The sequence below is a fragment of the Delphinapterus leucas genome, chromosome 2, assembly GCF_059928025.1.
Source record: "Delphinapterus leucas isolate spDelLeu-1000000601 "Yukka" chromosome 2, BTC_Dleu_Yukka2, whole genome shotgun sequence".
Lineage (NCBI taxonomy): Eukaryota > Metazoa > Chordata > Mammalia > Artiodactyla > Monodontidae > Delphinapterus > Delphinapterus leucas.
In genome coordinates this window covers 121886872-121910860 of record NC_143130.1, presented here as the reverse complement: position 1 = coordinate 121910860, position 23989 = coordinate 121886872, and the positions used below count along the sequence as shown (strand labels likewise).

Genomic DNA, 23989 nt, shown 5'->3' with positions numbered 1-23989 from the left:
AGCCGCCATGGCTCCGGGTAGAGGGGACCGGAGGGCCACGGCGCACCCCACCCTCGCGCTCCAGTTCCACCAGGTCCCGTTCCCCTCCCCGCCCCTCCTGAGTACCCCTGTTAGGTTTGGCATTGTCACCCCGCCCCTCTAGCTCTGGTCCCCTCCTCTTCCCCTCCCTTTTCCTCTCCCTATCCCCTCCCCACGCCCCGCCCTGGTCCCGCACCCTCCCCTTCAGTTCCCTGGCCCGGTCGCCCCGCCCCCAGAACCGTCCCCTCCCCCTCACGCCCCTTCACGCCCCGCCCCGCCTCCCCCTTTGACGTGGCAGAAGCGGCACCAGCCATGTTAGTCCCGCAGAGTTCTGCGCCGAGGCCGGGGGCGGGGCGGCGCCGTCCCTGATTGCGGTGCCACGGCTTCTCTGGCTCGGCGGAGAGGGCGGATTTTGTAAGGCCGAGGCTGCGACAGGCGCGGATCTCGTACGTGGTGGCACTGTGGTAAGGATCCACTTCAGGGCTGCCTCCTCTCGGCTCCCTTGGGGGTCCGCGGGCGCTCAGTGGGAAGCGGGGGAGGGGCGGCTGTGCGGCGGCGGGTCCGCGGGCAGGGGTCTCAAGGGTGGTGCCTGCTCTGCCGTCTTGGTGCCCCGGGGCAGGCGGCGTGCGCCGGGGCTGCGAGCCGGCCCGGCGGGGCTGCCTGGAACCCTGAACTTGTCACTCTCTCACCCACCACCCTCTGCTTAGTTCTCTCTGGGCCTGGGAACCTGGCCCCCTCACCCACCTGACCTGTATCAGGTGCGAAAGATGGGAGTCGGGTGAAAAACAGCAGTTTGGGCATCTCCCCCAGCACCCCACCCTCCGCTCCCGGCCGATCTGCCTTCCCCACCCCACCATCACCGCTTCTAGGTACTTTGACTTCTTGGTTCATTCCCTGCCTGAGCTGAAGAGCCCTAGACTTTGAACCGAGGTGACTTCGTCACCCGTAGTTCGGCCTTGGGTTAAAGGGGATAAGGAGAAAAGTGCCAGGTATAGCTAACACCTTGGGCCTTGATTACAAATAGACTTCAGTTATCAGATTAGACCAATTGTACCTACTTCATTCAGCCCTAAGTGTTTTCCCGTTCTGGTGGGAAGGGAAAAGTCATAGTTAAATCTGCATGTAATCACTGGATTGAGTAAGTTGAATTCGTGTTTTCACGTGAACTTACTCAAGTTACACCCCTCAAAGTCGTGGATAACTAGCCAAGTTAACTTGGTTAAAAGAAGTTTTAGATTTAAATATAAATGCGTGTTAAGTCTTCCTTCTCTCCCTTCTCCAGTAGTCTAATGGACATCATTTTGGAATTCCAGTCATTTTTAATAGGCTCAGAATTTTAGATTTAGAAGGGGTCTTGTAGTTTTCTAACCCAAACCCCTGATCTTACAGATGAGAAATTGAGGATCAGAGGGGTTAAGCTATTTTTCCAATATAATAAATCTAGTCATGGGAAGTAGTTGAAGACACTTCATTGAAGATTTTAGGACAGAAAAGTGGGAGAGGCACATATAATTGTTAACAAATATATCTGATTGGAAGAAACTCAAATTTTACTTGCAATTTACAATGTTTTGCACTTAGTTATCTATAAATGGGCTAAAATCGGAATATTTAAAAACTTTTAATTATTATTGAATAGGTAAAGCCTTTTAAAATACTGTGGGCACATATCTGATGTTCTAGGTTAAAGTGACTTAATGCTTCTTTCCTTTTAGTTATACCATGAGTAAGTATTTAACTAAGGTAACTCCCAATGATTATAAGTTGTGCTGAAAAATGAGACATTTCTTTAGAATGGTCTTTTGTGTTTGTGCCACTTAAAAAAATATATAACACCTAGTATATTAAGTCTGCATCCTAATATAGTGTTTGAATCGTATTTATTTAGCTTTATGCTTTTAGACAAACATAATATCAGAGGAGAGAATGCTTATCAAATAATGCCATTTTATAAAAAGCTGGTTTGTAACAGGACTTTATTTCAGATATGCTATTGTTGACTATGGGACCAAACCTGGCAAAATTTGTACTAGAATGAGTGATTTTAAGATTGAGTAATTTCTCCCTTGGAAAGGTGAGGGAAGTTGGGGGGGTGTTTTGCATGCCTATGTAATTGGACCAGTTAAGAAGAAACAGGTGGGACTTTTTCAAACCACTGCTGGAAAGTGAGAAGGTAGGAAATAAGTGTGATTTAGTGAACAAATATAATCTTAGAGCAGAGAGACTGAGAGGAAAAAGAGTGAGGAAGAGGAGGGGAATTGTACTCAAATGTAACTCAGGTGATATTTAGTACGTCTCAATAAAAAGTAAGGATGTGGAGTTACAATCCAGGTTTGTTACCTGTTGTAGAAACTTAAATCTGGCTATTGCCTGTGTGTAGATGTCTTCATGCTAAGTTTCATAGAGCCTTTCTCTACTAGGCTCCCAGATTTTGAATTAAGCCCCAGAGTCCTAAGGAGGTGATTCTCAAGACCTCATTATACTCTTTTTTTTTTTTTTAAAGAATGGATGCACTTATAAATTTATTTATTTATTTTTGGCTGTGTTGGGTCTTCGTTGCTGCGCGGGCTTTCTCTAGTTGTGGCGAGCGGGGCTGCTGCTCTTCGTTGCGGTGCACAGGCTTCTTATTGCAGTGGCTTCTCTTGTTGCGGAGCACGGGCTCTAAGCGCATGGGCTTCAGTAGTTGCAGCACGCGGGCTCAGTAATTGTGGCTCACGGGCACGGCCTGTGGGACCTTCCTGGACCAGGGCTTGAACCCGTGTCCCCTGCATTGGCAGGAGGATTCTTAACCACTGCACCACCAGGGAAGTCCCAAGACCTCTTTATACTCTTAAGCATTATAAAGCATATAATACTTAAGAGTATTATAGGATGCAGAAAAAAAAGAAAAACCTGGCTTAATAGAAGACAGGTAGATTTTTATATCTACTGCTTTGCAGTCTATTGTAATATGTTGTTTTGGTTGAATTGTGTGAAGGAAGTCTGGCTTCACATAGGTACGTAGTTGGAAAAAGGAGAGATAATATTAATAGCTTTTTCGTATTAAAAAATGTGCATATTCTTTGATACTATACCCAAACTCGACAGTTTTAATTAAGAAATCAAGGGTTAATTGCAGTGTGGAGTCTGAAACCTTAAAAATGAACTTTTTGTACTTATTGTGTTATAACCCATTGGTCTGTCCTACACTTTGAATGGATCATTTACCCATGCATGATTTTGTAACATCATGAAAAGATCATTTGGGAGCTCTTGCTTCACTGAATAATGTGTATCTTCCAAATGTTGGCATGTTTCATTATATAATATATTTAAAATCATATTATTATCGCTACTGGTCTCATCAGCAAAATCTTTACATATTAGGAAGTTGTGAAGCTCATGGTATTAGGTACAAGTTTTAAAAAATTTTAATGTTTTAATTTAAATTTGAGAAAGCTCAGATTTTATCATTGGCAACAAATACTGTGAATGGTTTTGCAGGTGACAGGCTCACTTCATCCATTTTTAAGAAAATATATGACAAATATGACAAAGTACTAGTTATATACTATTCTTGGAGAATTGAGAAAATAGTCACTTAAAACATTTTTTGTGTCTTGTCGTTCAAATGAACAACGCTGATTGGTTGAGTATATTTTAATAGTCTTTTGATGCTTTTTGGTGATGCATTTTAGATGTATCTCAGATTATAGATGCAATTAAGTAATAAACAGAAAACTTCATTTGCTTTATGTTCTGTAGAAATAATGGGAGGGATTGCATACTCCTAGAATTTATACTCACATCTGTAGCATGGAAGCTGTTGCTAAAAACCATTTCTCTCCCAGAGGAGGTTGTTTCTCCTCTTATTGTTGCCTGTGTTAAAACTGAGGTTGGGGGGCTTCCCTGGTGGCGCAGTGGTTGAGAGTCCGCCTGCCGATGCAGGGGACACGGGTTCGTGCCCCGGTCCGGGAAGATCCCACATGCCGCGGAGCGGCTGGGCCCGTGAGCCATGGCCGCTGAGCCTGTGCGTCTGGAGCCTGTGCTCCACAACGGGAGAGGCCACAACAGTGAGAGGCCCGCGTACCGCAAAAAAAAAACCAAAAACTGAGGTTGGCATCTTCTAACTCCTCTCTGATTATCCCAGACCTTTGTTTTATCATTATCTTTCAACAGCCACTTTTTCTTGAAAGCTCATATTATCTTTCTCAAAGCTGTCTCCTGTATTTAGCTTTAAGATAATCTTTTCTAAACAAATCTAGATATCTTAGGATTTCTCCCTACCCTTTATCAATCTTTGAAAAATACATGATCGCTTTTGAATAGCATAAAATTCCTTAGCTGTCTCTGAAATTCTGATGGGAGGAAATACAGTGTTTAATTTTTATTTTATTATTTTTTAATTGAGATATATTTGGCATATAACATCTCTTTTAGAGAAAGGCAAGGTCTTAGCTGCTTAAGATACTTCAGATTTGTTAAGCTTCGCTTTCTGTAATTTGTATTACTAAAATATATTTGGACATTTTTCTAAAATTAAAATTGTTATTATATCTAATAATACCTTTTCTTCCCTTACTTACATTTTAAAATCAGCTCCTCATCCCATTGTTGTTCTTAGCTACTTCAGCATCCATGTTGCCTCTGTTGGCACTCTACCTTCATAATTCTTCGGTTCTTGATGCCATTCATCTCTCCCACAAGTCTTTTAGCCAGCCACATAGTACTTGAAATTCTATCTTCTCAGACCTTTAAATTTTACAGTTTCCTTCCATCACTAACCATTGTTGCATTTTGAGAGCATGAGATAGATAGAACTGCTTCCCAGGTAGGAGAGCTGGCATCCTAGTCAGGAAGCTAAAGAATAACAAGATGGAGATGTCTCTTGATACTGGGCACTAACCAGAGTGGCATCTCCCTCTTCCAGTGGTAAAGTTAAATGATTATATTGAAATTATATATCTCAAATTAGAGTTTAAAATGCTCTCTTAAGTTGGAATGTTAAAAATATTCTGAATTAAGTTTCTGCAAGAGAGGTTAAATGATGCATGATAAAAAATTACCTGTCTAAAATAGAAGTACCTAGTTTTAGAAAAATATTTTTGTTTTGCACCCTTAAATATTCTTTTCTAGCAATTTTAGTGGAAACTTACTACTTTCTGGGTAGAAAAGCATGTGAGTTTTAGAATTTAATGTTTTTGACAATCTATGTATTAGAATAATGTAACTCACAAGGCTGATATGGAAAACTTAGGATCTAGATTTTCCCCCATTTTTGCCTAAATCAATAGGACATCTATTTTATTATTTATTATTTTTTGCCATAGTTTTTTTTGGGAGTGAATAAAAAACGATAAAATACCTCTCATTGGGCCTAATATGCATTGGGTTCTGTAGAGCCGTTCATTATTTTGTTATAATTGTGGTCATTGTTGTTTGCTAATTTTTTTTGAGATAAATATTTTCATTTGGTTATGATTTCTAATGGATTAATATTGCTGGAAGTGGGAAAAACATACTTATTTTGAATTTTCTTAAGAGGATTTAAAAATATCCTTTAATTTTGTTACAGAAATAAGAATCAAGCTCTACGATGACAACCTATTTGGAATTCATCCAACAAAATGAAGAACGAGATGGAGTCCGATTTAGTTGGAATGTTTGGCCATCAAGTCGACTGGAAGCTACAAGAATGGTCGTTCCAGTAGCAGCCTTATTTACACCACTGAAGGAGAGACCAGATTTGCCACCCATTCAATATGAACCTGTTCTGTGTAGTAGGACCACTTGCCGTGCAGTTTTGAATCCCTTATGGTAATTAAAGTATATGGAAAAAACTCATGTCACTATGATTTAAAAAAATGTAGTTTCTTTCTTGCTCATTTATATAAGAATATCTTTGTTTTTGATTATAGTTATTTTTTCAAATTAAGGTAGTCAGATCCAAAGAGCTATAAAATCTTAGGATCATTCTAGTTGTAGAGAGTTGATAAGAAACCAAAATGCAAAGTTGTCACTGTGTAAACTGTTAGATTCTATCAGTATTCTCTAGATACTGATGCTGGCAACCAACCCATCTTGTGTCATTTGAAAGGTCATAATTGAGTGGTATGGTGTTTGAAAAATGTTATGATTTCTTGTTACATAAGCCAGACTCTCAAGAATTAACTTTTATTCCTCTTTCTGCTCCCTCTCTCTCCACTCAGTCCACTAGCAAATCTGGTTGATTCCATCTCCAGAACAATCAGGATTCTGTCTCTTACTCTCTGCTAGAACATGATACTTCAAAATATACCATCTTTTTCCTGGATGGTTTCATTATCCTCCTAACTGGTCTTCCTGTTTCCATTCTTGCTTTTCAGCAGTCTCTTCTCCACTCAGAAGCTAGAGTTTTACAAATGGATATCAGATTATTAAAATTGTTCAATAGATACTTATTACACTTGGAATGAAACATCCATAGCCCTTATCAAGACCTATAAGACCCTATATGATCTATCCTTTGTGTATTTCTGCCTTCATCTTGTATCATCCATTTTCTTTATTTTCATCTGCATTATACCTTACCCTCTCTCTTATCCTTGGATATACCTAACTTACTTCTACCACAGACTTTGTGCAATAGCTATATGTGCTGCCTGGATTGCTTTGCCCCCAGATTTTCCTGTGACTGGTTTCTTTTCATTCTGATTACATGTCAGTTGTTTATTTTTTTATTTTTATTTTTTTTGGCTGCGTTTGGGTCTTTGTTGCTGCGCGCAGACTTTCTCTAGTTGCGGCGAGAGGGCTTTTCATTGTGTTGCGCGGGCTTCTCATTATTGTGGCTTCTCTCGTGGCATGCAGGCCCTGGGGCGTGCGGGCTTTAGTAGTTGTGGCTCACGGGCTCTAGAGCACAGGCTCAGTAGCTGTGGCACACAGGCTTAGTTGCTTCGCAGCATGTGGGATCTTCCTGGACCAGGGATCAAACCCGTGACCTCTGCATTGGCAGGCGGGTTCTTAACCACTGCGCCACCAGGGAAGCCCTTCAGTTGTTTATTAATGAAGGCTTTCCTTTATAGTAGCCCTTCCAAATACATTCTCATGTCCTGCTTTGTTATCTTTAATCTTTATTATCGCTATCTAAAAGTATCTTCTGTGTTTATGCGTTTACTTGTTTATTGTCTTTCTCTTCTACAATATAAACTCTGTGATAACAGGGACCTATGATCTTGTTTACTTCTTTATCAGCACCTAGAATAATGGCATTCAATAAATATATTTTTATTGAATAAATGCTTTCTAGATCTAAGTTTAGAAGTTACTGAGCCATTTGGAGGAAAAGAAAACACCTAAAAATACATGGCTTTTAAAGATTGCTTTGATATCAATTTGAATATATTCATTTTCAGAAAGAAATTAATTTTATTGAAATTAGGATTATTGTACAATTTAACTGAACCATGAGCTATTGTATCTTTTCTTAAAACAGTCAAGTGGATTATCGAGCAAAACTCTGGGCTTGCAACTTTTGTTATCAAAGGAATCAGGTAAGAAAACCCCTGTTGCAGATGTTAATGCTATAATACTGCTCTAAATATGCAGAAAGATGCATATTTAAAAATAAAGATAAAATAACTTTATATATGATGAAACTACCTTTTTTAATAATTAAATGATCAGGAAATAATTATTTTCAGTTTAAAATTTCACACAAATAATTTATTAAAAAAAATTTTTTTTTCTACCTGCAGTTTCCACCTACTTACGCTGGTATATCTGAACTGAATCAACCTGCTGAACTTTTACCTCAGTTTTCTAGCATTGAATATGTAGTTCTGGTAAGAACATAAGAGTAACTCTTTAAGAAATTTAAAATATCCAGTAATTTATACCAAAATAACTGTTAAATTGAGCTGACTTAAAAGGCATCATTTTTTTTTTAAGAAGATGTTGGGGGTAGGAGTTTAGTAATTAATTTATTTTTGCTGTGTTGGGTCTTCATTTCTGTGCGAGGGCTTTCTCTAGTTGTGGCAAGTGGGGGCCACTCTTCATCGCCGTGCACGGGCCTCTCACTATTGCGGCCTCTCTTGTTGCGGAGCACAGGCTCCAGACGCGCAGGCTCAGTAGTTGTGGCTCACAGGCCTAGTTGCTCCGCGGCATGTGGGATCCTCCCAGACCAGGGCTCGAACCCGTGTCCCCTGCATTAGCAGGCAGATTCTCAACCACTGCGCCACCAGGGAAGCCCAAAAGGCATCATTCTTGATTCTCACATTGAATTGATTGAGAATTTCAAAGGTAAGAACTGTCAAGGTCAGTTTGAGTAAGGTAATTTCTGTTGTAGTTATTTGAAAGGTGGCCAAGGTATTGGGGGGGGGGTGTGGTTTGCTATACCGAATAGATCAATAAACAGTAAAGTATCAATTTTGCTTTGTAGTTGGAAAGTCAATTACAAATACTTGGTCAGTATGATGCTCGAGGCTAATGATATATTCCCAAGTCTAATAATGAAATTACTCTTGCATTGGCCCTTGTTAGGAAAATCATTTTTCTTCCCTTTCTGAACAGCTTTACATAGTTATTTACATATTTAAGTATTAAGGTAATATTTTTTATGAATGTTGTAGAGAAACCAGAATATGGTTCACTGAGCCAGTCAGTAATTTGTCCACTCTGGCTAGTTTCCAGTTCTCTTATAATCCAATTCAGGGTTAGATAATTATTTTATAAAAATCACCTAATTTTGCTTTTAAGCTTTATAGTTACTATTTTCTTATTTTAAAAGAAATAAGTGCTTATTATAAGAAATGAAACCTCATGCAGTTAAGTAAAATTGAAAGTGAAAATCTCCTTCATGTAACTATAAATAATGTTTTTAAACTGACTTTTTCACTTGATGATGTCTTGGATATTTCTCCATGCATATATAACCTGTTTCATTTCTGAAATGGCTTTATTAGGATTCCATTGTGTAAATTATTGTAAATTATTTAATTAGTCCTCTATTGATTATCCTATGTATTGTGCTGAAGTGTTAATACTTTTAAAACATTTTTTTTTTAATCGCAACATTTTTTAAAAGCGTGGTCCTCAGATGCCTTTGATATTCCTCTATGTGGTTGATACTTGCATGGAAGATGAAGACTTACAAGCCCTGAAAGAATCTATGCAGATGTCATTAAGTCTTTTACCACCTACAGCTTTGGTTGGCCTAATTACTTTTGGGAGAATGGTGCAGGTTCATGAACTTGGATGTGAGGGCATTTCAAAAAGCTATGTCTTCAGAGGAACAAAAGATCTGTCTGCCAAACAACTGCAGGTAAACAACAAGAATGGTAGTTTTAGCCTGTTTGTGCACATCACTCTATGTATGTCTGTAAATGCCTTCTAGATATACGTTTCTAGAAAATATTATGAATGACTAATATAATTGTATTATAACAAAGCCTTTAAATTTAGTGTTGGCCTCAGCGTTCTTTCATTTGCCTTAAATTGTTATCGTAGAGATTGAAGACCCTTCACTTTTGAAGTATCTTTAAAATTTAGAGTGAAACTGAAGCTATTTTACTAGAGATTTGAAAGGTTTATAGAAGAGTCATGCTGAAGACTGAGAGAAGGTAACCACAGAATTTTAGCTTTTGTTTCTTTACATCTCAGTTAGGAAAAAAACACTTTTGGCAAGGGTACATATTTTAAGGCTTGAGAGTTAATAGGTGAACCACGAGTATATATATCTTTTCACACACTAGGACATTTTTATCTTTGCGGCAAATTGAAGCTTTGTCTTCCAAGGCAGCGAGTTATGTGTAACATACTAGGATCATCTTGGTGTATTTTTCAAAATCTTTTTCTGTCCAGAGATTTTGATCATAAGAGAGTGAGTGAATATGTGCTTCAACTGGAAGATAGTTGAGAGGGTAGAGATTGTTCATGTAAGTGTTTTGAAAAACTTTCTAAGTGATTCTTTTTTTAAAATTAATTAATTAATTAATTTTTGGCCGCACTGGGTCTTCGTTGCTGCGTACAGACTTTCTCTAGTTGTGGCGAGTGGGGGCTACTCTTTGCTGCGGTGCGTGGGCTTCTCATTCAGTGGCTTCTCTTGCTGCCGAGCACGGGCTCTAGGCTCACGGGCTTCAGTAGTTGTGGCACGTGGGCTCAGTAGTTGTGGCTCGTGGGCTCTAGAGTGCAGGCTCAGTAGTTGTGGCATATGGGCTTAGTTGTTCTGAGGCATGTGGGATCATCCCGGACCAGGGATTGAACCCATGTTCCCTGCATTGGCAGGCGGATTCTTTTTTTTTTTTTTTAATAAATTTATGTATTTATTTATGGCTGTGTTGAGTCATCATTGCAGTGCGCAGGCTTCTCATTGTGTTGGCTTCTCTTGTTGTGGAGCACGGGCTCTAGGCCTGCGGGCTCAGCAGTTGTGGCTCGTGACTCTAGAGCACAGGCTCAGTAGTTGTGGCGCACGGGTTTAGTTGCTCCACAGCATGTGGGATCTTCCCGGACCAGGGCTCAAACCTGTGTCCGCTGCATTGGCAGGTGGATCCTTAACCACTGTGCCACCAGGGAAGTCCCTCTAAGTGATTCTTATACAAACCCCAGTTGAGAAATTACCCTGATTGATAATCCTGGTATAAAGTAGACAGATATGAAATCAGACTTTGGAGGCATCCAGGTAGCCCAAAATGAAAAAAAAAAAAAAGATTTTGAGGATGACTAATTTGAAGCTTAGCAGACTAGGATAGTGGTGCTGCAGTTAACCGAGACAGAAAATACTGGAGGAATATGCAGGTTTGGAGGGGGAGGATAAATGAACAGTGAATATGGTAGTGAATCATAGTAGTGATTAAGATTTGAGGAAGTGGGGAAAATTAGAGTCTGTGTTCTTTCAAGAGGTTTGTTGTTGAAGGTAGGGAAGGAGATAGTGCGAAAGTTTGAGAGAGAGAGGACTGAGTTAAAGAGGTTTACTTTAGGAGGGACACTTGAATGTGTTTATACACAAAAAGAAAGAGACTAAAGATGGTGAGTGAAAGGAAGAGTGAGATGAGGAGAGTGAGGTTTCACAAAACATGACAGGGATTCCTTCAAGAGCATAAGAAGCAGAGTACCTTGAAGGGGAGGATCACTTGTTTCCATGAGACAAGAGAGAGTGGGCAAGTTTTAACCTCTATGTACCTTAGTTCTGTTTTTGTTTTTTTTTGCGGTACGTGGGCCTCTCACTGTTGTGGCCTCTCCCGTTGCGGAGCACGGGCTCCAGACACGCAGGCTCAGCGGCCATGGCTCACGGGCCCAGCCGCTCCGTGGCACGTGGGATCTTCCCGGACCGGGGCACGAACCCGTGTCCCCTGCATCGGCAGGCGGACTCTCAACCACTGTGCCACCAGGGAAGCCCATACCTTAGTTTTTTCATGTGTAAAGGGAGATAATAATGGTATGTATCTTACGGGGCAGTCATGAAAATTAAATGGATTGTGCTTTTAGATGTTTGCTATTACTGTTATTTTTAAACTGTAAATTTATTTAAAGTAGTTTATTTCTAGTTCTGATTGTAGAATACATTTTACTTAAATTATGTAATATATATGTAATACATAAAACATCTGCCTTTTTGAAACAATGAATGCATGCAAACTAAATTTTTTTCTCCATCAAAATGTTTTTATCTTCCTTCTCTACCCATCTTGTTGAAGAGAGCCTGGTCTTTGTTCCCCAAATAGTTCTGGATTCAAATCTTAAACTCTTCTAGTTGTGTGATCTTGGGCTGATCTCTTTGCTTGTTTTCTCCTCTTCTATGGAAAGGAATAAACAATACGTATTTTACCAGATTATTTTATTTTAATACTAAATGAAATAATGTAAGTGAGAACACTCAGTGTAGTGTAAACTCTTTCAGGGCTTCATAGCAAAATCTAGACTAATATCTTGCTTTGCTACTTACTAGTTTTGTAACCTTAGGCAAGTTACTTAGCCCTTCTGAGTGTCAGTTTTCATTTGCAAGGCAGGAATTTAAAAATCTACTTCATTATATTTTGTGAGGAAATATTATATACAAAGAGTTTAGCACAGAATCTGGCACATAAGTCCTCAGTAAAAAGTTGCTGTTCATTCTAGCAGTGTAGGAAATACTGCAGGATTGGTTCAATATTTTTTTTTTTTTGCAAATCTTTAGACTTTCTGATTTTCTGTTATATACTTTTATTCTATTACTTTATGATTAAGCATTTCTAGATTCAAGAAAATTTTAGTAAAATAACATTATTTTCATGTGTCTAGAGAGGAATTCTGCATACATATAAAATTCAGAACAAAACTGGCAGTTTGGTTAGGCATTAAGTCAGAAAATTAAGAAGAATAGACGTACAAGGTGTGTGTACCTTATAAACCCCATTAATACAATTCCTTGTATCTCTCCTTTATATTTATTACAGTTGCAATTTTACACTTATTTAGCTAATGATTTAACTCTTGTCTGTTTCACCAGATATAAATTTCCATACGGTCAGGGACTATATATTTTTTTCAACATTAGATACCTGGCACATTGAGATATAGTTGCTGAAAGGAATGAATGAAGATAAGTTAAGAAATATAGACATTCAAGTTACACAGTAACTTATTTTTACTTAATTAGAAATAAAGTATTTCTGAGCTAGTATCCCTCTTTTTTGCTCACATAGCACCTTGTACTTTGCTGTCGTATGATGATCATTTCATTGTATTACTGTTTACCTGACAGTCTCCCCAACTAGAACTTTTGCTTTCTGAGGGAAGAGACTTTGTGTTCTTTATTTTTGTGTTCCTGTTGCCTACAGAAGCACCTTGCATGTCATAAATATTTGATACATCTTTGTGGGAGTAATTAAATGGATATCACAAAAATAATCTCTTTACAGGAAATGCTGGGGCTCTCTAAAGTACCAGTTACTCAAGCAACACGTGGTCCTCAGGTACAGCAGCCACCTCCTTCCAATAGGTAATAAATACGGCAAAGAGAATTTTACAATTCATGTGGCTATTTTAAGCATCCTATATCCTTAACTTGAATGTAGGGATTCAGTGATACTATATTGTTAAACATTTTTAGGAATATAAATATTGCATTAGTATACTTTTTAAAGAGTTGAGGTAGAATCACATCGCTGAAAAGGTTGGTTTTTCATTATTACAGTGTAAGGAGTTTCTTTAGTTTTGATATATTCTTGATTTTCTAAGTTCAGAAAAACTTAATTTTTGTGGTTGAAGGCAGCCAAGCAAAAATAGTGCCCCACAAACTTTTCATTTTGCCTCCTTAGCCTTGGAGTAGCTTTTTCCACTAAACTTACTAATCAGAGGTGGTCTTACTAAAACTGAGTTGATGTATCTTCTCATAATTAATTCAGTAACCTTAAAACTTACTAGATTGGTAAAAGGAAGGTGCAGTCTCAAAGTAATACTTGGTTTGAGTGTTTTATTTATAGTAGTTGTACTCAATGTGGTTCTTCACCAGTGGGCAGCATCACCTGGGAACTTATTTGAAAGGCAGATTTTTGGTCACCACCCCAGACTTACTGAAACAAAACTTTGGAACCAGCAATCTATGTTAAAACAAACCCTCCCACCAATTTTGATGTACACAAAAGTTTGCGAACCATTGTTCTACTGTGTATTCGAATTATTTTTCTCTATTTTTAAGAAAGTGGACAATTTGTTTCTTAAACCCTCACCCACAAACATTTATAAATGGATTTTTATTTAATTTTGTTTTGCAGGTTCTTACAGCCAGTACAGAAAATAGACATGAATCTCACAGATCTTCTGGGAGAACTGCAGCGAGACCCGTGGCCTGTACCACAGGGAAAGAGACCTTTGCGTTCCTCTGGGGTGGCACTTTCCATAGCTGTAGGACTACTTGAGGTGGTGACAATAGCTTTGTTTTGGAATGTAAATGTGTATGTGTGTGTATGGAATGATATGTACAAGATAATGTTGGGTGGAAAAATCAGGTCATAGGACAGCGCATATGTGATTTTATTTAAAGTTTGATCTGTGGTACATCCTTTTGTGTATAGAGAGGCTTCTGGAGGGATATTTACCCAATTGTTAACAGTGGTGGGTTAAGGAGAGTTTTACTTTTAAGTAGAATTTGAAAATTTTACACTTGACATATATTAGCTTTGTAATTAGAAGAGTTTTTTAAAAAATGTTTTTTAAAATTTGAAATGTTATTAAATTTATAGAAAAGCTGCAAAGGACTTTTTTTCTGAACTATTTGAGATTAAGTTGCTGAAGTGATGTTACCAACCCCTTGAATACTTTAGTTGTATTTCCTATAAACCAGGATATTCTCCTACATAACCATAATACAACTTTCAAAGTCAGGTTTTGAAATATATGATACATACACTGATGTATTATACAATACATAACACTGATACATTGCTACCATCTAATTCTCAAAACTCATTCAAGTTTCACTGGTTATCTCAATAATTTCTTTTACTGAAAGTATTTAATTCAGAGGCATGTATGTAGTGGTTATGTCTGTTTAGTCTCCTTTAGTCTGGTATAGATCCTCAGCCTTTCCTTGACTTTCATGACCTTGGCACTTTGGAAGATTCAGGCCAGTATATAGAATGTCTCTCAAATTAGGTTTGTCTTGATGTAGCGTCACAGTTAGATTGAGGTATTGCATCATTGGAAGGAATATCACAGAAGTAGTGGTCTGTTCTTACTGTATCCTCTCAGGTGGCACATGATTTTCATTTGCGCATTATTGATGATTATGACTTTGATCACTCATTAAGGTGTGTCTGCCAGGTTTCTCCACTGTAAAATTACTCTTATTTCCCCTCCTTTTGTAATTAATAAACATTAGATGGTGAGGATCTTTGAAACCATGCAAATATCCTATTCCTCATCAAACTTTCAATTTATTCATTTATTAATATCACTGTGGATTCGTGGTTTCCTATTTTTTACAGTGAGTTATCTGTTACTATCATTTTTTATTCTTTTAACTTTCTACTTTGACATAATTCCAAACATACGGAAAAGTTACAAGAATGGTTCAAAGAATTCCTTTAAACCTTTCACCCAGATTCCTCAGATGTTAACATTTTATTACATTTGCTTTATCCTTCTCTCTCCAGATATTTATATAGTGTGCTCTCTCTATAAATATAGATGTAGCTATATATAGGTATCTATTTGTATGTTACACACATATAAATATTAAAAAACCATTTGAAAGTCAGTTACAAATGTGATGTCCCTTTACTTCTAAGTTCTTTAGTGTGCATTTCTTAATTACATAAGAACATTCCTTTGTATAACCGCAGTTCATTTAACAATCATGAAATTAACATTGGTATAACACTATTTTCTAATCTTTAAACTTTATTCAGATTTCACCAGTTATCCTAAAAATACTGTATATTGAATTCACTTGTCATGTCTCTTTGGTGTCCTTTATTCTGGAACAGTTCCACAGTTTTCTTTGTGTTTCATGACAATACTTTTTAGGAGTATAGGCTAGTTATTTTGTAGAAGGACTCTCAATTTGGGTTTATCTGATCTTTAATCATGAGTAGATTGAGCCTATGCAATTATGCCAGCCTAATTCTCTTGCCCTTGTAAATTACTTGATCATTTGCTTGGAGTATTACTAGTATGTCCTGTGGGTTAATTTTCTCTAGTGCCTGGTGATCCTTTTCTATATGTGTATTCAAGTATTTTGTTTCTATAAAGTTTTCTTGTATTACAGTTTTAAGTGTTAGTTTTTTCATTGTTTTGTTTATCTTCTTTAAGAACTCCAATTATACATAAATTGGATCTTTGCTTGTTTTCTATTTCAACCACTTTATCTCTGATCTTTTATTCTTATTTATTTCATTTTCATGCTCTTGATTATTTTCTTGCTGTTCTTTAGTGCCCCTTAATAAGTTTTCATTTGAATCTGGCAGTTGTTCTATGCTGGCTGCTAGCTTCCTTCTTTCTTCCTTGTACTTTTCCCCAAACTGCCCTTGCTTGTGTGAAGGCTTGCGTGGGAGATAGCTCACTGGGACTTAGTGTTTATTTATTTATTTTTTACTTATAAGTAACTTGAAGTTTGAATGCTTTTTGAGTTCTAGGTATGAAGGTGTGTGGTTTGTATACTTTAATTTGTTCTTGTTCTTTACTGATGTTTCAGCTTTACATGACTGCTGTTACCTCAGCAGGATGATACCCAGTATGAAAACAGTATTTTTATTTGTTTATTAATCTAGTTTAAGAATGTTATAGAAGTAATAAGTATACCTAATAAAAACATTCAAATATGCAAGGATGTATAAAAATGAAAAGTAAAAGGCAGTTTTCCTTGCTCTTGCCTAGATTTGTTAATCATGAATTTTTAAAATTATCATCAAAGTATATATCATTGACATTCTTTTCTGAAGCTATAATGTAGCTTGAAAATGCACTGCGTATTTTTGTTCAATAACTGCTTATAGAAATTAGAAATAAAAGCATTTCAAATATGATATATAAATATTGTTAATTGTGGAATAGAGTGGTTATACACATAGAGAAGGAGATGTAATTCTTTGTAATTGCAGTTTTGCTGCTTGCTGGGGAATCTTTCATGTATTAAAGTCTTAGGATACCTTTAAATTTTTTTTTTTCTAGATTCCCTGTTTCTTTTGGATTGTACTCAGTTCTTTTGTTTATTATAAATTTTCTGAGTTCTTGCATGTCTAAAAATGTTTTTTAATTTTTCCCTCTCACTTCATTTGTACTTTGGGTCCCTGTCTTCAATAGGATCTTTGAGCCATTCCTCGCTAGTATTCTAACAGATAGTTTATTGGATAATTTGATGTAGTCTCATTCTTAGTCCTTTTCAGGAAACTTATTTTTCCCACTGAACATTTTTAGAATGTTCTCTTTAATTTTAGAGTTCTGAAATTTCATTAGGTTGTGTTTAGGTTTGATTATTTTTTCATTATGTTTGGTTGTTGGTAGGTCCTTTCATTAAGACTCCTGTCATTCTTCAGCTTACTTTCTTTTTTTCTTTTTTATTCTATATTCATTAGATTGATGCTGGACTTCTGCATTTCTTCATATCTTTATTTTTTTTCCTCATGTTTTCCTTCTTTGCTCCTATTTCTTAGAGGTTTCTTCAAGTTTATTTTCCATATCTCTAACTTGGTCTTCAGACATGCTTTTTAGCCCATTCCTTGAGGTATTTTTACTTTTGCCATGATTTTAATTCTAGAATCTCTCGAGAGTTTTCATATTTGTTTTGATATTCATTGTAACATGTGTTCTGTATCTTTCAGCCCCCAATTTCTATGCTGAGAACCTTCTCTGGGAAGATTGCCTACTTTTCTCAGAGAGCTCTTCTTAGGAATTGCTAAAATCTGTTGTCATTAGCTGCTGTTTCTGGAGCTGACTGCACTTCTTTGGCCCATTGCTGCTTTTTGTGTTTTTTTGACTCTAAATGTAGAGTTTTTAAGATTTTCCCTTGGGAAGATCTGGCTTACTTTTGGTATATATATATGTACATATATATTTTTTAAATTATACATAATATATATAGTTAAAATTCTTTCATCAATCCAGTATAATCTGTTGTTTGGATTCCTCAAAATTTCTAGTCTGCTGATAGTACTCTTTCTTATTTATTTTTAAACAGTACCATTTATATCATTTCACTGGCATCTTGGGAAGAAGGGGGAGGTAGATTGAAGTACTCAATCCATCAGTTTGAATTAGAAATAAAAGTTGTGCATGTATTTTAAGCATAGAAAACAAAAATAACAACCAAACAGAAAAAGATACCCTCTTTTCTTCTTCTTTTCCTACCCTTCCCTATCTAGTACTAGAAACATCCTTGCTTATAGGGATCAGGTTTATAGATTATTTTAAAATTAGGAAGGCATTGCTATTAGAATAGGATTTCAAAAGAAAGATATTCACACAAACATCTTGTTTTTAAATTTTGTTTTAAACATTTGATTATTCTTGGAAAATGTATGCTTCCCTGTTTTCTAGAAAGAATATATAAAAATTCACTATCATAAATGTATATCCATATATTTTCCTTTAAGCTCTTCTCATGAATTACTTTTTCCTGATAGTGTACTTTCCCCAACACTGGTGCTCGTATCATGATGTTCATTGGTGGTCCAGCCACTCAGGGGCCTGGAATGGTGGTTGGAGACGAATTGAAGACACCCATAAGATCGTGGCATGACATTGAAAAAGACAATGCAAAATATGTTAAAAAGGGAACTAAGGTAATTTTGGTTTTTAAGTCCTTTTGCCTTATTAGAAAAATTCATTTGATGGAAGAGGAAGAATATAATTACTTTCTGATAAATCTGATATTGTGATGATACTGCAACTGCTCCTCAGAATTAGAGAAATAGTCTTTTTCTTCCTTGATAATTTGTTATATTTTTTCTGGTTTTAAATATTTTAAAACTTAATAAGGGGCACCAATAGGTGTCTCTTTAAAAACTACTCCTGAGAGAAAACCTGTGTGTCTTTTTTAATATTCATGTTAAAGAATGTCTTTCCCATCAGGAAGAATTTCTTGAATTTTCCAATTTTTCATTTCCAGGAGGCTGCCCTTTAGATATGTATATTGTTCATAGCTTGAATAGTCCATCATTTTCTCATAAGTTGTTCTCTGTTCATGTAACTTCAATTTTATCTGGGTTTGTGTCAGTACATTTTCACTACTGTTGATTCTTGATACCCTTGTATTGGTTCTGCTTGTTAATGTCGCATCCCTCCCCCCCTTTTTAAAAAAATTGTCTAGAGTTTACAATTTTAGTTTAGTTGTCCTGTATTATCTCATATTTCTTTTTGGTAGTCATTATTATATTTTTAGGGTGTAATTAATAACATAATTTTTGTCACTATTAATGGATGCTTTTTTTCCTGTCACCTAATTTCCCTTTTGAATTTGGAGTATTTCTTAGAGCTTCAAAAGAAGTTTTATATTTGTTTATCTTAATGCTTTTGCTATTGTCTATTTTTCATGTTACTTGAGTATAGATTTATCCAGGAAAAAGAGTTCTGTGTTGTTCTTCCATCATGTATGTATGAAGAGCAACATGCCTTTCTTCAAGGTTAGCTCGAAATTTAGGAGTTCATTTAGAATGAATGGCATTTAAAGAAAAGAATGTGAAAGTGTCAGACTTATTAGAAGTTATCGTATCATCTTATGAGACGTTATAGAAAATTTAGAACAAATCACACTTAAATTATTATGGATTATTCTTTTAGTATTTCTTAGATCATTTTGATTTATTAATGGCAAAAGATTTATAGGATGATTAAGTTTGTACATTACTTTGATTTGATCTTAAAAAATCTGTTGTAGCATTTTGAAGCACTGGCTAATCGCGCTGCTACGACTGGTCATGTTATTGATATCTATGCATGTGCATTAGATCAGACAGGTCTCCTGGAGATGAAATGCTGTCCTAACCTTACTGGGTATGTATATACATTTTTACAAGTATTGCAGTTATAAACTAATAACGACACTTTACAAATATAAACCAATAATGGAAAAAGAAATAGTCATGATCCTGCCACTCCAGGGCAACAGCTATTAACAGTTTTTGATACTCCTTTCAGTAAAGCTTACTTTAAATTTTTTCTAAAATACAGTTAAAAAGGCACAAGTTCTGTTTGAAAAGATCATCTTCATACCCTTCAGTCATTGTTTTATATTATTATTTTGGTAGCTTTTTTGAGATATAATTCACATACTATAAAATTTACTCATTTAAAGCATGTAATTTAATGGTTTTTTTTTCCTTTTAGTATATTCTACCCATCACCATGATTTTATTTTAGGACATTTACATTATCCCAGCAAGAAACCCTGTACCTATTAGCAGTCACTTCCCATTTCTCCTTCCTCCCCCTCCCCCTTTCAGCCTAGACAACCACTAAACTACTTTCTGTCCCTATAGATTTGCCTGTTCTTGATATTAGGGGGAAACCATTTTATCCTTCACCATTAAGTATAATGTTAGCTGTGGATTTTTGTAGATGCCTTTATCAGGTTGAGTATGTTCTTATTCCTAGTTTGTTGGATTTTTCTTTGAGTGAGATGGGAAGTCATTAGAGAGTTTTCAGGAGAGGAGTGATATGATCTGACTTAATGCTTTAAAAGGATCATTTGACTTTAGTTGTCTTTAGTACATAGAGGGACACAGGAATATCAAGTGGTGGCATCACAGCTGGTGAGAAGTGGTTGGATTTGGGGTATATTTAGAAGACAGAATTTGCTAGGAGGTTGGATCTGGGGTTTGAGAAAACCAAATAAGTCTAGAAGGATTGAGTTGTCCTTTATTGAAATGGGTAAGACTGGGAGGAAGAACATTTGGGGAGAATATTAGGAGTTCAGTTTTGAACATGTTTGGTTTGAGATGCCAGTAGACATCCATGGGGAGAGGTTGAGTAGGCAGTTGGATATTAGAACCTACAATGCAGAAGATAGGTCTGAATTTATATCTAGAGATATAAATGCAGGAGTTGTCAGAATATTGCCGTGGTTTTTTTTTTTTGGCTGCATTGGGTTGCTGTGCACAGGCTTTCTCTAGTTGCAGCAAGCAGGGGCTACTCTTCATTGCGGTGTGCGGGCTTCTCATTGCAGTGGCTTATCTTGTTGCGAAGCATGGGCCCTAGAGTACATGGGCTTCAGTAGTTGTGGCACACGGGCTTAGTTGCCCTGCGGCATGTGGGATCTTCCCAGACCAGGGATTGAATGCGTGTTCCCTGCATTGGCAGGCGGATTCTTAAGCACTGCGCCTCCAGGGAAGTCCCTGTTGTTGGTTTTTTAAAGCAATAAAAGTGGATGAGATTGTAAGATTGTGTAATTTAACACTACGAAGGTCATTGGTGACCTTCCTAAGAGCACTGAAAGTTGACTTAGAGTGAATAAGAAAAGGAACAGGAGGAGGGGATCGGAAGCAGCTGACTTAGACCAGAGCTTCTCAGACTTTCATTTCACATGTACAAGTCAGTTGGATATCTTGTTAAAATATAGATTCTGGATTTAGTATGCATAGGATGGGACTTGAAATTCTGCTTTTCAAACAAGACCCTTGGTGATGCTAATGTTGTTGGACCAAGGGCAACACTGAGTAGTAAAGGTATAGACAGCTCTTTCATAGAGGTTTGCTGTAAAAGGGAGTGGATAAGTAGGGTATGGTATACGTTGCCATTATTTTAGGATGTTTTACTAGGTTTAGTGATAACATAGATCGTTCTAGATGACATGTTTGCAAAAGTGGAAAATCTGAAAAAATCTACATGCAAACTATTAGAATTAGTATGTTAAGTTGTCAAGACTTCTAAATCAAGGTCAGTGTACAAAATTCAACTATATTTTTGTATAACAGTAACAAATAGAGTAGACCCTGGAACACCATGGGTTTGAACTGCACAGGTCCACTTATATGTGGATTTTTTTCAATATATACATACTATAGTACTACATGATCCTTGGTTGGTTGACTCCAAGGATGTGGAACCATGGATACGGAGGGCTGACTATAAAGTTTTACACAGATTTTTGATTGCACATAAGGGTCTGTGCCCTAAACTCCGCATTGTTCAAGGGTCAACTATAAAAAGCAAACAAAATTTAACAGCATACAATCTATAATAGCATCAGAGATAACATAAATTAGGACTTTAGCAGTATCAAAAATAAAATTTCCATTGATTAATTATACCACATCAGTTTTTTTTCTTTTGCCTAATGTAATTTTTGATTGTTTTATTGTTATTTTAAAAACTACTTAAAATATTTTAAAAATATGATGAGCAAATACATGTAAATGTTTGTACTCAGGTTGTATATGGATATATGTATCCGCCTTTTAATTTAAACAGTAGAAAGTTTTACATAGCTTCCCCTACTTTGCATTTTTTACTGGTATCTTGGAAATGGGTTTATAGTAGTACAGTTGTAGTAGTACAGTTGACCCTTGAACAATTTGAGGATTGGGGGAACTGACCCTTTGCATAGTGGGAAGTCTGAGTATAATTTTTAGTTGGCCCTCCATATCTGTGGTTCCTCTATATTTGCAGTTCTGCATCCTCAGATTCAACCATCAGTGGATAGTGTAGTTCTGTAATATTTACTACTGAAAAAAATCCGCTCATAAGTGGACCCACGTAGTTCAAAACCTGTGGTTTTCAAGGGTCAACTGTATATTACTCCATTGTGTGGTTGTACCGTATTTTATTCAGCTAGTCTGAATTGGAAACATCTGGATTGTTTCCAATCTTTTATTATTATAAATAGTACTTCAGTGAATAGACTTGTGCCTGTATTTTGCTTTTTGGTTTTTGTTTGCCCCATTATCTTTGGGATAGATTCCTAATAGTGGGGTGGCTGGATTACAGAGAAAATACATATGTAATTTTGTTAGATACTGTCAAGTTCCCTTGCTTTGGGTTTGCACCATTGTCCATTCCCATAAGCAATTATGAGCATGCCCGTTTTTCCACAGCCTCATCAACAGAATATGTTGTCAGACTGATTTGCTGATTTATTAGGGTGGCAATGGCATCTCAGAATAGTTTTTATTTGACAGTTAGTGTTTTTTAAAACTTAAAAAAATTTATAAAGGTACATGGTTACTGAAAAAATTTTAACAGTACTTAAGTGCATAAAGTGAAAATGCTCCCAAAATATGCCTGTATTCTCATTCACTGGGTATAACACTGTTAAGTTCAGTGTGACACACAGAGACAATATATGCATATACACACACTACACATGGAGATGTTTATTTTTAAGAATGAGAATGAATGCTGTGAACTGTCAGATGTCTTCACCAGTAGGGAGAACTGGGTAACTGGGATGGGAGAGACACATATATTACTATGTACCCTTTTGTACTTTTTGAATTTTGTAATGTATAGATGTATTACCTATTTAAAAAAGAATTTTTAAAAATTACTGAGGACAGATACAAGTGTTAGGGGCACTCAGGTACCCTCAGAATTGAGCTTATTTGTGGCGTGGGGATATTTTCATATAATTGAGTTTTTAAAATGTTTTTTAATGTTAATATCACACATCTTGGGAAATATCTTTAAAATTTTGTTGGTAGTGTTGAAAAATAATTTACTTTTCTGGTTTTACACATGGACCCTTGTGTCACATTGTTTTTTGCTCTTTCCATGCAGAGGATACATGGTAATGGGTGACTCTTTCAACACTTCCTTATTCAAGCAAACTTTTCAAAGAGTTTTTACCAAAGATATGCATGGACAGTTTAAAATGGGCTTTGGTGGTACATTAGAAATAAAGGTAAGAACCAAAACTTGACATGTATGGTATGTTACCAAGAGAGAAATTTGTAGGCTTGATCATAATTTTAAAACATCATCAATCAAATTCAAGATATGCTTTAAATATAGTGGTTATTTTGTATTGAAACCTGGAGTTAGAGATTTGTTCACCAGAAAAATGTTCATCGTTAAATGTACAATGAAATTTTGCTTGAGCATCTCTAAATAATTGTTAAAACAAGAGGAAATTATATAAGTAAAATTTCCTTTAACTCTACTTTTTGTTTATATAGCGTTTAACTTTTTAAGTATAGGCAAGTATACTTTTTAAGTATACTTGGCAAGTATACCTCATTTTATTGTGCTTCGCAGATACTGCATTTTTTTACAAATTGAAGGTTTGTGGCAACCCTGTGTGGAGCAAGTCTGCTGGTACCATTTTTTCAACAGTATTTGCTCACTTCATGTCTCTGTGTCACATTTTGGTAATTCTCACAATATTTCAAACTTTTTCATTATTATTATATTTGTTATGGTGATCTGTGGTCTGTGATCTTTGATGTTACTATTGTAATTGTTTTGGGGCACCATGAACCGTGCCCATTTAAGACAGTGAACTTAATCAGTACATGTGTGTGTTCTGATTGCTGCAGCTGCTGGCCGTTCCCTTGTCTCTCTCCCTTTTCTCAGGCCTCTCTATTCCCTGAGACACAGCAATATTAAA

The 23989-nt window shown here is 36.5% G+C and overlaps 1 protein-coding gene across 1 annotated transcript in view; it reads left to right on the top strand.

The window, feature by feature from the left end:
* The first annotated feature begins 352 nt into the window (after window positions 1-352).
* SEC23A (SEC23 homolog A, COPII component) overlaps window positions 353-23989 on the top strand; it is a 64908-nt gene continuing 41271 nt past the window's right edge. Inside the window, exons 1-10 of the mRNA XM_022570686.3 lie at window positions 353-482; window positions 5573-5814; window positions 7469-7526; window positions 7731-7817; window positions 9059-9295; window positions 12870-12949; window positions 13725-13869; window positions 18072-18230; window positions 19325-19440; window positions 23161-23284. Of these exons, the coding sequence (XP_022426394.1) occupies window positions 5594-5814; window positions 7469-7526; window positions 7731-7817; window positions 9059-9295; window positions 12870-12949; window positions 13725-13869; window positions 18072-18230; window positions 19325-19440; window positions 23161-23284 (1227 nt within the window). The 5' untranslated portion in view covers window positions 353-482; window positions 5573-5593. The remainder of the gene's footprint in view (window positions 483-5572; window positions 5815-7468; window positions 7527-7730; window positions 7818-9058; window positions 9296-12869; window positions 12950-13724; window positions 13870-18071; window positions 18231-19324; window positions 19441-23160; window positions 23285-23989) is intronic.